Source organism: Cervus elaphus, chromosome 23 (assembly GCF_910594005.1).
Source record: "Cervus elaphus chromosome 23, mCerEla1.1, whole genome shotgun sequence".
NCBI classification, from domain to species: Eukaryota; Metazoa; Chordata; class Mammalia; order Artiodactyla; family Cervidae; genus Cervus; species Cervus elaphus.
In genome coordinates, this window is record NC_057837.1 from 59,556,117 (window position 1) to 59,571,696 (window position 15,580).

Below are 15,580 nucleotides of genomic sequence, written 5' to 3' on the forward strand. Positions count from 1 at the left end.
AGCTCATCCTCAGCCTCCTTTCAGAGAGAGGGAGGTGGGGAAAAATCAGAGATAAGCTGCAGGCCTGAGTGTATGAGGTCACCTCCATGATCATTCTCCTTCCTCACCCTGGTTGGAGATAACTGAATTAGGCCTAAAACTTCAGGGTCAACCCTTCTGACTTTCTTCTCTCGCCTCCCACCCTACCGATCAGCAGATCTCATTGGTTCCATCTCTGGAATCTGACTCTTCAGTCAACTGCCCAGTCTGGGTTGCTCATTTGAGTCCTAATTCCTCTCCAGCCCACCTTCCACCTCAGCTCTTGCTCCACTCTGCAGCCAGGAGGATCCTTCTTGTTGTTCAGTCTCTCAGTTGTGTCCGACTCTTTGCGACCCCATGGACTGCAGCACGCCAGGCTTCCCTGTCCTTCACCATCTCCTGGAGTTTGCTCAGACTCATGTCTGTTGAGTTGGTGATGCCATCCAACCATCTCATCCTCTGTCATTCCCTTCTCCTCCTGCCTTCAATCTTTCCCAGCCTCAGGGTCTTTTCCAATGAGTTGGCTCTTTGCATCAAGTGGCCAGAGTACTGGAGCTTCAGCTTCAGCATCAGTCCTTCCAGTGAATATTCAGGGTTGATTTCTTTTAGGATTAACTGGTTTGGTCTCCTTTGAGGATCCTATTCAAAGATTAATTAGGTCAGGTTGCTCCTCTGCTCCAAACTGTCCTATGGCTCCCTCTTACTCCAGGCAAAAGCTACCATTCTCGCCAGTCAAGGATGCATTTACAAGGCCCCTCACTTGTGCAAGCTCCTTCCAAGGCCCTAAGTCACACTTATTTGTAATTCTGATTTTTCCAAAAAGGATGGCTCCCTAAATTTCATAGGCTTCAGGTCTGTCCTATTAAAGCGCTACACGGTGTGGCCCCAGTGCTGCTCTGACCTTCTGCCCCATCCTAGCCTCTGCTCACTCCACTGCAGCCACGCTCACTCCCTGTGGGCACATGCCCACCTCAGGGCCTTTGCACTTGCTCCTCCTTCTGCCTGGAAGGCAACCTTCCCTGTGGGCCTTTGGGCAAATCACCCCACCTCTCTGATGATCCAGAGAGAGATGGGAAACATTCCCAACCCATCTCCGCCTTCTCTGGGGACTGAGGGAATCAGGAAACCCAAGAAGAGGGCTTTCCAAAGTTAAGACAGTGGTGCTGAGTCTAGAGAGTTTTGGAGGGAGAAGAAGAGGGAAAGGAAGGGAGGCATTATGAAACTGCAGGAGGCAGGTTCCATCTAAGGGATCTGTCTTAGAGGAAAGGGGAGCGTCACTGGCACTGACAGAGTCAAGGAGATGCCCTCAGGTTGGGTCTGTTGGTTTCTCCCAAAAGACTGGGCTCCTCCTGATATCCCCAAGGAGGTGAGTTTCAGCTAAGGGAAGGAGAAGCTTGTTGAGATCTTGCCTGAGTTGCAATGGTAGGGAGCTCCTTGTCCGTGGAGGTACGTTAGCATTTACTGGTCAGGTGTTGGGTGTCTTCAAGGAGAAACAGTGGAATTTGGGTAGGATTTAGTCTCGAGGCTTCCAACCCCTTCTCGGAGGAGAACCTGTGCCCCAGTGGCCAGAGCCTGGCTAAAGACAATAGCAATGTTGGTCTTGCTGTATCCTCTTTCCTTTGGTCCCAACACCCTCTCCCCCAGATTAACCCTCTTCCTGGGTTGGGTTGTCCTGGAGCAGATGGGCAGGCCCAAGAGATATGTATGGTACAGAGGGTAGCAGGATTACTGCCTTCCTCCTCCCAGGGGACCAAGTACTTCTGAGCTTTCTCCCTACTCCAGTCTTAGAGAGATTGGGGGCAGAAGCCCTTATGGAGGGAGTTCACCAAGGACCACGCATCACTTGAATATAAGGGCACTGGCTCTGGAGTCTGACTGCCTGGATGCTTGTGTGCATGTGTGCTTGGTCGCTCAGTCTTGTCCAGCTCTTGGTGACCCCATGGTCTGTAGCCAGGCAAGAATACTGGAGTGGGTTTCCATTTCTTGCTCCAAGAGATCTTCCTGACCCAGGGCTCAAACCATGTCTCCTGCATTGCAGGTGGATTCTTTTACCGCTGAGCCACTGGGGAAGCCTGCCTAGATGCTGAGCCAATGCCTAATACCCCTGAGCCACAGTTTCCTCATCTGTTAAATGAAAGCACCTTCCCCATAAGGCATAGTGAGCAGTAAATGAGATACCCATAAAGCACTGGGCATAGTGCCTGGCACTTTGTAATTCACTCAATAATGTTAACTATTCATTTGCTTGTTCATTCACACCTAATCTGTATTCTTCCCTGGGGGAGGTCCTATGGGGACACGTGGGCCTGCCCTTGAGCTGGTCACAGACTGTCTGGAGAAACAGGACAGGGCACAGGAACTGTGTATGTGTGGCCAGGGGTGGAGAGTGTCGGCACAGAGGAGGGATCTGATTAAATTGAGGTCAAGCCAAATTAATCTCCTGGGTCTGGGGGAAGGTTAGTGAGTGGAAGGATCGTCTGGCAGGAAAGCTGGCCCCAGGGGAGCAGAGAGGACAGGGGAAGAAGGCGCCTGCCATGCCAACCTCTTCCGGGGTGGCAGGCATCTGAGCCAATAATGACTTAGGGTAAAGGGTACTCAGGAAAGGCCATCTGTCTCCCTTCCTGATTCTTCATTTCATCCCATCTCTCCGTATCTTCCTCTTTTTTTTTTTTTTAATTCTGTGTTTACACCTCCTTTCACTAAAGCCACTCCTGGGGGTTACACCCACAGGTGTGTTGCTACTATTGCTGACTCACCTGCCAGCCATCTGACTCTCCTCTTGAGAGTGTCTTCCCTCCTCTAGCAAAGAGGAAAGCCAGGGCCCAAATGCAAATGCCCATAGAGTTTGGCAGGTGACATTCACTGATGAAGCAGGTGACAGTCGACAGCAGTGGAAGGATTAAAGGGGTGTCTGCTTCAGCTGATTGGCTGTTGCCCTGGTGGATGGGCTCAGGGTTGTCAGAGCTCCCGATTTTTTAAGAGCAGCTGGACATCTGGACATTTGCATGGGTAAAAAGGATTATCCCACTGCCTGAGAATTGTGACAGGCCAGAACTGAGGACAAAGGAGTGTCTAATGAGATTCCACCTGCTAGGGTCAGACATCCACCCCCTCCCTGGCCCAGGGCTTACCAAGTCACTCATAGAGATGGGGGCACCCTCAAGAAGCAGACTAGACTGTCTCCCAGTTGGAGGCTCACTGAACTACAGTGTCTGCAGACCACCTGAGTGTTTCTAAGATCCTTCATTCTTTCACAAAGGACTTACATACCATTCTGTGCCAGGTTTTGAGGTATAGCACCAAACAGATGAACGAGGTAAGGAAAGTATTCTTGAATGGGCTTGACAAGTATAGTCTGGAGCTAAGAATTAGTGTGAACATGGAGATGAGGTCTGCTTCTGACCTGGAGAATTTCTGATGTGGGAGGCCCATGGGAATAGCCCACGCTGGTTTGAAGGATGGTGGGACTCAGGGAGCAAGAAGGGCAGTCCTGCAGTCCCTCCCAGTGTTCTGAGGCTCTGGAAGGTAGGTGGAGGACCCAAGTGTTCCAGGGCTCTAAGAGTTGATGTAGGCAGGTGAGGGGAGGCTGGAGCTGTGGGATGGTGCAGGTGGCTATGCAGCCCAGTATATTACCTCAAGGAGCAGATGGGCTGAGAACCTCTTATGGACTGAGAGAGACCCTCACTACTTGAGAGTCCTGGGTGAAGTTCTCAACAGCGCCCCCCAATTTTGCATGTTGTCTACCAAAGACTCCAGCATCAAAAAACAAAACCCCAGTGTGAATTAGAGTAAGAGTACCCCCTATCCCCCACCCTATCACCAAGGCTAATGAAGAGACTCATTCATTTTTCTTCCTTTCTCCTCCCATCCCACCACAGAGGAGCAGCAAGTGATCAAAAGAGGTCAGAGGAGAGACCTCTTGGAACTGAATGTAAGTTTAAACTGGACTGGACTGAGTTTGAAAATCAAAGTGACCATTCAGTTTTTGGTTGAATCCTAGATGCTGAGATGAGAAAGGGGGATCTGACATAGAGGTTAGTTGGATAAAACACAACACTTCATGTTTCTACATTTCAGTGAACCCACTATGTATTATACACATTAGACGATCTAATTTTAAATGAAATACAGTGTTCTTTCTGTGCCAGGCACTAAGTCTTTGCACCTGCTAGTTCATTTAAACCTCACAACCATCTTGGAGAGTGGGTGCTATAATTCATTCCCCTTTTACAGATGAATAAGCTGAGGCACAGGCAGGCAAAGTGACTTTCCCAAGGTCACACTAGTAAATAGCAGACTCAACTATAATAGCGTGCAGGCCGGTCAGGGCATGTTTGCAGATCTGGGCTGTAGGCTGCCACCGAGGCTTGTGGTATAGATGTCAAGTGGGAAGCTCTGTGGGGGATAAGAGGGGACAGTTGGGGCAGCACAAACTTGGACAGGCCCATGTCCTACTTAAATCATGGAATCTCATAGGTCAGCGGGATCTTTGAGAATCCTTGGAAGATAAAGTCCACCTTTATCCCCATTTTACTACTGGGGAAAACCAAGGGGAGAGGTGGGACTTGCCCAGGGGCCCCATGGCTCAAGCCCCCTCTCTTCTTCTTAGGCTTCTCATGTGAATTTATGTCATAGACATCAAGAAGCCTAGAGGATGATGCTGAGCTCCTGTGGTTCTAATCTGGAGGGCGGGCGGGATGCCTGCCTGTCCCAGAGGAGGGCCACCCTGGACTGGGGAGCGGTCAACACTGGCCAACCCTGGCCCAAAGGCTTTCTCAGCAGCTGCGCCTAGGTGGGAGCTGACCAGGGTGCTGAACCTGCATGGCCCCATCCTCTTACAGCCTGGCTGAGGGGAGAAAAAGAAGAGGGAGGGACGATTTTTTTGGGTCATATTTTCGTCACTCAGAGACCAACATGACTGTTATGGGTAATGTTTTATACACACGTTTTGGGGTAGGATTTCTTTGTGGTCTTTGTGGCAGAGGGAGGGTCACTCAACTGCTCTGGATACGCTTTTTCATCTGTTCAATGGGGAGAGTAGCTCCCATCCTACCAAAGTCAGAAGACTGGGGTGAGCATCATTTGGGGTCAGATGACAGAGCCCTGCACGGAGCCCAAGGCCATGTCTAGGTCAGTGGTGCCTCTCAGGAGGTCACCCTGACAGGCTTTGTGGCCTGTTCCTTCCTCTGTGGGATAGGGGTTGGTCTGGGTGGTTTCAGGTGCGCCTAACCTGGGTGCTTGGGTGCTGTGGCTATAGGTGGAAGTGCTCAGAAACATGAGATACACTTTGCAATAGGACTAACTTCGGAGTCCTGGGCCATCTTGGGAATTATGCAGCATTGTTCCTTTCTCGTATCAGTCCTGACTTGTTTTCCGGCTTCAGGAATGGATTTTGCCCATGCTTCTTCTCTGGACAAGATGTGGGATCTAGGTATAGCAGTTTTACTAAAAAGAGCACCAGTTTTAGAACCAGGCTGACTCAGGTCCTCATCATGGCCCTGCCACTCCTCAAGGAACAAACCCAGCACCACTTCAACTAAGTTGCTAACAATGTTTCCCTTGGGAATAGCTAGGTGTACTACACGAGACTAGGAGTTTGGCACACTGAGGGCATCAGATACAATTATTCTCTTCATTGAATAGCAGCCCAAGGTTTCCTTCCTCTTGTTCATGAAGTGAAAGTCATTCAGTCATGTCTGACTCTTTGCAACCCCATGGACTGTGGCCCCCAGGCTCCTCTGTCCTTGGAATTTTCCAGGCCAAAATACTGGAGTGGGTAGCTGCTCCCTTCTCCAGGGGATCTTCCCAACCCAGGGATCGAATCCAGGTCTCTGGCATTGCAGGTGGATTCTTTACCATCTGAGCCATCAGGGAAGCCCTCTTGTCCATGAACCTCCAGTCTTATCTACCCATATGGCTTCAGTAATGATAGCTGGTACCCAAGGGGCTCCTGCTATCTGTTTGTAAGACACATTATTTGGTTGGGTCCTGCAACCATCCTGAAGGTAGATGTGATGCTCATTTTGCAGATAAAGTCACACACCAGCAACGGGAGAGCTGGGAGTCATAACTACTCCTGCTTGATTCCAAGAACCCTGCTTGCCTTCTTGAGCAAATTACTGAAACTTTCCAAACCCTCTTTTTCTGGCCTGGAAAAAATGGGGATAGTATTTCCTTATATTAGATATGATATATGCTATTTTACAAGGGTGCATCCATATTTAAAAACATATGAAACAAACACAGTGAGTGGTATGGGAGAAAGGAATGGAGAGGTTACAGGGGGTAAAACAGAAAACAGTTAAAATGAGGAGGTTCTTGCATTAGTCATAGTATGTCATCAACCAAGACTGATGATTCTTTTCACCTGCTACCCAGGTAAACAGAGAAGATATCAGGTTTGTACACTAGAGAGTTTCAGACTTTAAAGTGCACACAAACCACTTGGACAACTTGATAAAGTGCAGATTCTCATTTAAAAGGCCTGGGTGGGGCCCAAGATTCCACATTTCTAACAAGTTTCTAGGTGATGCTGCTGGTTTGAGTAGCAAGGATGTGTATAGCCTTCCCTTCGCTTCTCAGGAATTCTCAAACTGGTCTGTCAGATGAATCACCTGAGGAACTTATAAAAAATGGACTTAAGGGCCCTTCCCTAGTGATTTGGATCCAGGTCTGGGTTGGGGCCCAAGATGTACTGTGTCCTTCAAGCATTTCAGGAGAGACTGAGAGGCTTGGGCAAGCTGGAGAAGCCTGGCTGTGGTGCTCATCACTATCAAGGCCCATGCTATAGGGATGTTAATACACAGGAGACTGGCTTGTCAGACCTCTGTCCCAAACGTGCCTTCCTGGGACAAGCAGGAAAAAGGGGAAAAGACCATTTCCCAGGCTCCTTTGCAGCTATGGTTTAAGAGTTGATGTAGGTTCCAGCTATCAGATGCAGGCAGCCAAGCCTTGCACTTGGAACTGAGGTGAGAGGAAGTGGGGGGGTGGCCAAGGTGACAGCACAAGGGGCATCACTTTCGGGCACAGATCCAGGCAGTTGCTGTGTGGCTCTGGAGTTTCCTGATCCCCAGATCAAGACAATGATGATGTGATCTTGCTGCTGCCTTCATTCAAACCTTCTTGTTTCAAAAAGCTAAAGTAGTTTGTTTCCTGCAGCCCTGTCTCTCCTTTTTCAGAACCCTGTCACACAACACTCACCTTATGTGGCTAGAATGGAACCTGGCCTTTCCCACGGTCATCCAAAGTCTGAGGCTGGGCCTTCCACTTTGTACCTGCCACCTAGCCCTGCCACTAGTGGGGCAAACCTCATGTTCAAAGCCCATGTCACTGCTGCTCTCTGCACCCTAGTATCCTTGGTCACCTGGGTCTTGCACTCCTCTATAGCCACCATCCTCACTGCCTGCCACTCCTACTTGTGACCTACCCTCTGGGTGAGGCTCAGGGCTCGGCACAGCTGGAGACTTAGGACAAATAGGGGCTGGGGGCTTGGATGCCTGCCTTTGAATCTCTCTTTTGGTGCAAAAAGTCAACAGCGGGCCTTAAGAATGTAAGTTTTATATCAGACAAAGCTGAGGATATGCATGTGAGGGATCTTTCATCTCCTTGGTGGTGGGACCTGTCTCATTGGAACTGCCCAAAATAGACAAGGTTACAAGGTGACAGACAGTAACTGCTCCACAGACTCTAATTTTTCTTCTGTGAAGAGGCAAGGATCAGTAATAGAATGTCATTAATGAGTAGAAAGGGAAACTATGAAGGAATCTGGATTTCAAAGAATGAGGTTGTTATAGGGCTTGCTATCCGATTGCTAACTGCATGTCAACAGGTACTAGCCATCCAGCACAGGAATAGAAAATGTTTTGAACAAAATACCTGCTTAGAGTCAGGGTCTTGAGACCAGTGACTTCACCATGGAGGCTGACAGCTCACGATGAGCAGATTAATGCAATGCAATGAAAAACACATCCAGCTCTAAGAATCAGGAACGACACAAGGCAAGGAAGAGGAGTTGGAGATGAGGAGACTGCCAGAGATGGAATATGTGGTCTATGTCACTTCCAAAGACAAACATTTAGAACTAGATGTTTATTTTACTTGTAAGCCACTGGGTCAACACAAATATAGCAAAACAAGCAAAAGTGCTTGTTCCCAGGTCTCACCAGACCTGGGAAGGTCATGGTAACTTCCCTACAGACAGTACCTTTCTCCTAAATCACATCCAGCCCTGAAACTTCCCCAAAAGTCAAACTTTAACTCCTCTGCGTCTCACCAGTCATCCCAAGGTGGCTATTACCAAAGCCACTGTCTTCGGTCTCTGTCTTGTTTGACCTAGGTCAGAATTCCTTGTTTTTTTAAAATAGAGGACAAAACCACAATGAGATATACCACTTTACACCCACTAGGATACCTATACACAAGAAGACTTAACAAGCACTGGTGAGGAGATGGGAGGAACCAGGGCCCTCATACGCTAATGGGAATGTCAAATGGCATGATCACTTTGGGAAACAGTCTGGCAGTTCCTCAAAAATTAAACATAGAGTTACCATATGATCCCACACAAGAGAATGGAAAACATATGACCAAACAAAAACTTGTACATAAATGTTCATAGCAGCCTTATTCATAATAGCCAAGAAGTTGGAACAACCTGTCCATCAACTGATAAATGGATAAAGAAAATGTGGAATATTATTCAGCCATTAAAATAAATGAATTACTGATACACACTACAGCATGGATGGACCCTGCAAACGTTAACGGAAAGAAACCAAACATGAGAGACCACATGTTGTGTGATTCCACGTGTAAGAACTGTCCAGAATAGGCATATCTTTAGAGACAGAAAACAGACGAGTGGTCACTTGGGGCTGGGAGAAGGGAATGGAGGGTGACGGTTAATGGGTATGAGGTTTCTTTTGGGGATGATGAAATGTGCAGAACTCAGATATGGTGATGGGTGCACAACACTGTGAATGTACTAGAAACACTGAATTGTACACTTTAAAAACATGAGCTTTATGCGTACGTGACCTGTATCTCAATAAAGCTGTTATTTTTAAAAAGGAAGAACAGGTTGTTAAGTGCTGATATTTATTGTTACGGCTCTAACACTTCTAGGTTCCACAAAACATACACCTGAATCACTCCCTCTGGCTGCTTGGTGGTTACTCATGGCTGGAAGGAGGGAAGTGGCCTAGATACACAACATGTACTGACAGTCTGACTTGGAAGTTCCTAAAGATCCCATTCACCTCCCCACACATGACAACTAAGACACAGTCTGCATTCCTCAGTGTCCTTGATGCAAGGAGTCCCACTCAAAAAATGACTGATTCTACAGATGAATCACTGAAGTTTCTGTTTTCAGAAAACAGTATTATGCTTATGACTATCCTTTCCACTTTCACTATTAGAAAATCTAAGTGCTGAATTTATTGTTTCACTCTTGTCTTTCCCCTGAATCAGGGTCCTAAAAGTTATCTACTTCCCCTGCTTGTCTGATGTTCCTTTAAATGCTTCTTTTTATAATAAAGGATGCTTTTATAAGGAAATTGCCTCAAGTTCTTTTGGTAGAAGGTATGATCCAGCTTCCAAACATCTCACCCATTTGCTGGCTCTTGGGGAAGATGTCCATTGATGACTGCATTTGCAGCTCTGCCTGACCTCTGGGTCTTTTTCCAGAGCAGAGCTGTTCTAAAAGCTTCACTAAATCACTGCTTGACATGTGGCCGGCCAGAAATGCCCAGGAAACCCTAGCCTCCCCACCTACGCCCAGGTGGCATCTTGGATTGACCCTGGGCATATATGCCTGTCTAGTTTACTTGTAATACACCCTTGGGCACAGCAGACAGGCACTTCCAGGCTGTATAGCACGTGAGCAGATGCCTTAGGAAGGCTCCGGTAGCCCTCTGCCCACAGATAAATACTATCTCCTAATTTAGAGAAAGGAATCCAAGGAGCTGAGAAATGAAAGGCACCACCCATGGCTGAAATGCTAGCGGTGGAGTGAAAGTGACTAGTGCCTTCATCTCTTGCCTCTGAGTCTGGTGCTGTAGGGTGCTCTTTCCGCTCCAGCACAGGGGTTCATCACTGACCACGTCTGTCAGGCCTCGGGCTGAAAAGGATCTGGAGAACACCAAAGGTCAGGTGGGCCTGGACACAGGGCACAGGCTTCCAGAGGCTAGGGCTCCCTGGGGGTGGAATGCCTTCCTGGGTTGTTTCTTGTATTACCAACTCCTCCGTTCACCCTTCTCACACACTGGCTTCCAGAGGCCAGGCTCCCTCCTTGTCCCTAAGTCTAGCACTGTGCGGCTATGTTCATGTCGGGGCCTCACGGCGGGTGAGAGGCACAGAGTTGCAGACTCTGTAGGCAGGCACCACACAAAGCCTTGAACCTTCGTTCTTTACCTTTTGCCCCAGTTACTAGGGATCATCATGCATAGACGCCGACACCAGGCTGTTTTAGAGCAAGAAAGGCACCCTGGACTTCACAGGTGGGCACAATGGCCCTGGGAGGGGAAAGGACTTGCATAGGGTCATTCAGTTAAGTTAGTGGCAAAAAAGAGATTAGCCTTCAAGTCTGCTCTGTTTATTCCTCTGTTCGTAGGCGGCCATTGCCCAGGCACAGACAGACCCAGAGGACAGGCTCAGACAAGCAGAACTGGAACGTCTTGCCCTTTTCAGAGTGATGTAGTCGTTCTGCAATGCGCCTGGCCTTGTGGAAGTCATCCCTGTGGCTTATGGGGGTTCCAGTCACTCATTTTCATCCATGCAGCCAGACCATCTTAGTGGTATCAGGAGCGAGAGCAATTCATGAAAGGAAGATGCCTAAGAGAGTCCTTTAGCCCCTTAAAGATTCAAACTCTCAAGACATGGAAGGAGCTGTGCAGTAAAGAAGAGTTGGAGACCGGCAACATGATTTTTGTATTGACATTTGGTTCTTAATAATAACATCCAAAATGGGTTCTGTTCTTATAGCGATGCAGCTACTGCATCAGGTCAAGGGCATATGTTGCCGGAGTCTCCCCTGGGAAGTGGAGAGGAGCTGGTGGTGAGACACACACTGATTTCTCTTTGGGACCTATATGCAGCCAGGTGGAGAACTGCAGCAGGTGCCCTGGCTCTGGTAGAGGGTGGGAAGGCAATCCCAGCCGGCCTGCAAACACATGGACAGAGTCCTTTGACCCCAGCCCACAAGAAAATGGGTGCTGGTGGGGCCCACGGTGGCAGCTCCAGGAGAGTGGAGGGAAGGCTGGGATGTTACATTCTTGAGGCCTTCACAGGTACATGTCATCGTAGCCCGGCGGGGGCAGATGGTCTGGGTTAGGTCTGGAATGGAAAGAGGGGCTAGTGAGTTGGGGTGATGAAGAGTCTGGGGCACACAGGTAGACAGGGTCCTGAATGGAGGGAGCCTGCCTCCAGAGTGATGTGGTGGTTTGTGGAGTTAAAGACCATGTGCTCTAGAGTTGGTCTGAATTCTGATTTTCCCACCTTGGACAAGTTCCTTCATCACTCAGGACCTCGATTTCTGCCTCTGTGAAATATCTATCCACAAGTGCTGACATAAGAATCCACTGAGTTCCTGGCACATACAAGAAGTCCAGTAAATGTGAGTAGCAACCTCTCCTCTGAGTCCTCCTGGAGGGAAGCTGGGGAAGGGAGCCACTGAGGAATGGGAAGCTCATGGAAGGCTTCAGGGAGTACCAGGCAGGGCCTGGAGGAGGCTCCACTCTCTTGGCAGCAAGGCCTGGGACTACTGGCAATTCTGCACTTGGTGTCAGATGCCTCTGTCCCTGCAATGCTGAGCTGAGCCGCCATCAGGTCCTACCTCTCAGCATCCCTGAGTGAATACCTACCCAGACGGGCTGGTCCCAATGGGTCCAAAGGGGTCAAAGCGTGCTCCTGGGGGCACAGCGCCTGGAGGAAGCCGGTTTGGGAGTCCTGATGACGGGTCAATAAGTGCTCTTGGGAAGCCGGATCTCAGGGGATCCACAATCATGCCACCTCTCCGACACCTGAGGCAAGAAGGAATGACAGGTAAGCAGATGTGGCAAGCAGCTGCTGGAGAAGAAGTGAAGGTGATGAGAATGTAGGTAAAAATGATTGGGACATCAACTCTGGATGCGTGGATGGCTGCCTGAGTGCCAGCAGGAAGTGGGCAAGAGCAAGAACACAAAAAGCACACCTTTTTTGGCCATCATGGCCTGCACTTTCAGCTCTACAAGCTCCAGGACCCCACAACACTGAGATCCCTGCCATGTCCTACAGCCAAGGAGGGGGGTGCGATTTGATCAAGAACATGTGCCAGAACTTGTCAAGGTGAATGCAGAACCAGAACAAGGCTCCTCCAGGCACAGCTTTAGGTCTAAGGGCTAATGGATTGAGACAATTTACAATCCAAGCTTTTATTTGGGGTTTTTCATGGTTTCCTTGAAGGGTCTCTGGGCATTCTATGACTTGATTGTCCAAGTCTGACTCTTGACAGTACCCATCCCTCATGGAGTTCTATGGATCTGACGTTATGGCTCAAACTAGGATGAATACGAAGGTGATGTTACACCAGACTTTGAGGTCAAAGTTTGTTTGAGCTTAACTTCAGCTCAAGGAAAAGTATTAAGTTAAAAAATTAAGTTAAGCTTAATTGTTCAAGCTTAACTTCAGACTCTTTCCCCACTGTCTAAAAATGAAACACTCAAGTTGGGGACACCCTTTGCAGCAGAGCTTAAAATCTAGAAGCACTGGGCAAGGACAGTGCAGTGCATAGCTGAGGCTATAACTCTGTTGAGGATTTCACAAGAACCACCCCAGGGTCTAATGGGGATCAGTGACCCTCCCTTATCAAGTGAGGTCATGACCTCTGAAGAGCCCTCAACTGACCTGAGGTCTGTAACCCACTTGTGTGTTTTTCAGTCTTCATCTGACAGACCCCCTGGGGGTATCGTTCCACCAGGGAAAGCATGGCCAGAAAACAAGAGAGGAACTGCCCACTGGGCTTGCCCAGTTGCTCCCCAACATTCAGAGCCCTCTTGCACTGCTCCAGGCATGGCAGAGCAGAACAGTGGGAGTGCTTCCTCAGCCACTCGGCAACAAATGCCTCCTTCACCCCAAAGGAAGACTGATGAAAAGCACTAAAATTAGAAGATGAGCTGGGGCTGAAAGGCCACGAGACCAAGTCGTGTTGCTGCCACCTCCCCAGCAGTACTCACCCAAAGGGGTCTAGGTCCTCTCCCCCGACAGCAAACGGGCCCAGGGGATCACACCTGAAACAAACAAGGGACGATTACTCAAAGTCCCAGAGCAGCCTGGCGCCTGGGCTCCCAGAGGTCCAAAGCTGATGCCTGTGGGGACACACATGTACTCCCAGGCATGGAGGCGGCGAGAGTCCCTGCCTAAGACCATAACAACAAGGGATATTTCAAAATGGTCCTTGGCACAGACTAACACTGAAAATATTACAATCACAGTAACGTGAAAAGAGCTGGACACAAAGCTAGAAACATGGAGGATTCCTAATAATGTAGAAAGATAAAAATATGAACAGTGGGAAACAGATACATTTAATTTTATTCAAACCTTTCTCAGGTTCCTAAAGTCTGTACAAAGAATCAAGAACATTTAGACCAGAAAAATACTATTCTAAAATCCCAAACCAAAAGCTCAAATTTAAAAGCTTCCAAGGGTGGAGTGAGATGGGTGCTCACATATAGCTAGAATTGTGTTTCTCAACCTTTTTCTCATTATGGCCTCCGCATGAAATGTTAAAAGCAGATACTGTACATCAGTTTATGCACTGGAAACCACTGGATAGCCACAGAATTTCTAAGGTTTTTTTCACCCCCCACCAAGAACCAATTTTTGCCCACACTGAGACTGCAGGAGCCAGAAGCATAAATTAGTGCATGCTTTGTGGAAACCAAGTTTATACTAATACACACACACACACACACACACACTGTAACTGCCTCTCAAAAGCCTTTTGTATCTTTGCATCTCATGGTCTGATAATTTTATGCCTAGGTATCCATCATAAGGGCTTCCATGTGGCTCAATGGTCAAGAATCTGCTGCCAATGTAGGAGGATGCGGAGGATCCCCTGGAGAAGGAAATGGCAACCCACTCCAGTGTTCTTGTCTAAGAAATCCCAGGACAGAGGAGCCTGGTGAGCTACAGGCCATGGGGTCACAAAAGAGTCACACACGACTTAGTGACTAAACAACAACAAATCATCTTAAAGAAATTCAAATATCATCATAAAGACTTTAACCAAGGGAACTGGATTGGTCACAAATGGGGACCAGTTAGGTAGATCATGGTAATGCAGTCATGGAAACAAATGTTCTTAGAATGTTTAAAATGTGTGTATGTGTGTGCATATAAGTAAAACTAGAAAGAAGTATAACTGAAAATACAAACAGTGACAATTATACCTGGGTGACATTTCTTCTTTATACTTCCCTACTTTTTCTATAAAGGATCTGGCTATGGATATAATGAAACAAAAAAGATCTGGTATTTGAAAAAGTGTGCTTTGGAATCTACTTGGAGCCCTGGCAAGCAATACAAACCTGACAGTTCTGAGGCATGGCAGACCTCAGAAAAGCTCTGTAAATAGTAGTTAATCGAAGCTTACAGGTAAGAAGCCATTAATTAAAGAACTGGGGAAAAATCCAAAAGTAGGTGCTTCTCCAGTCAGTTCTACCAATGAGCTGGAAAAGACACTGTGATTAGGTGGACAAGGTTTCCAAGGGAAGCAATTTTTTCTGATCGAGGTTATTGTTTCCAAGCCATGGTTCATGGAGCTGGTAGTCAAACTTTCTGGTGGCCTCCCAACAACTTGCCTCACTGGACAGACCAGGTGGTGCAGAGGGCAGGAAGCATTTTATCTGTCTCCACAAACTGCCCCCTTACAGAGCAGCAAACAGAACCAACTATAACAATGACCTGGAGAACAGAGCCTTGATGGCTCCTGAAACATGGAGCCATCTCTATTTTTCTCTCCTAGGCCACAGAGTGTGAGGAGGGGAGAAGAAATAAAGAACAACAGAGGTAAGAAAGGCAGTTGCCAGGCCCACCCCAACAACTTGGGTACTTCAAATGGTCATGGCATATCCCTTAGGGCTCATACTCAACACAGTCTAACTGCAACACATGCACCCTTCTGTGAGCTCCTCATATACACAAATACACACCCAGAACCTATTATAAAATAGTCTCAGCCCCGAATGTGCTGAATGAGGCTCTCAGGATTAAAAAAAGAAGTTAATTTTTGTACAGTCTCTAGAATCAAGTCCCTAAAACTTCATCTGGTAATCAACTGAAGGAGAGTGTGAGCATGCTAAGTCACCTCAGTCACATCTGACTCTGCAACCTATGGGCTATAGCCTGCCAGGCTCCTCTGTCCTTGGGATTCTCCAGGCAGGAATACTGGAGTGGGTTGCATGCCCTCTTCTAGGGGTCTTCCCAACCCAGGGACTGAACCCACGTCTCTCACGTCTTTTGCACTGGCAGGCAGGTTCTTAAAGCTGAGCCGCCTGGGAAGCCCCGAAGGAGAATGCTC

At 48.1% G+C, this 15,580-nt stretch overlaps 1 protein-coding gene across 1 annotated transcript in view; it reads right to left on the reverse strand.

Moving 5' to 3' along the window:
• Nucleotides 1–10,596: 10,596 nt before the first annotated feature.
• The window catches only part of PSMF1 (proteasome inhibitor subunit 1), a 48,357-nt gene continuing 43,373 nt past the window's right edge, over nucleotides 10,597–15,580 (reverse strand). Inside the window, exons 5-7 of the mRNA XM_043883684.1 lie at nucleotides 13,230–13,283; nucleotides 11,880–12,038; nucleotides 10,597–11,352 (exon numbers count right to left, since the gene is read on the reverse strand). Of these exons, the coding sequence (XP_043739619.1) occupies nucleotides 11,301–11,352; nucleotides 11,880–12,038; nucleotides 13,230–13,283 (265 nt within the window). The 3' untranslated portion in view covers nucleotides 10,597–11,300. The remainder of the gene's footprint in view (nucleotides 11,353–11,879; nucleotides 12,039–13,229; nucleotides 13,284–15,580) is intronic.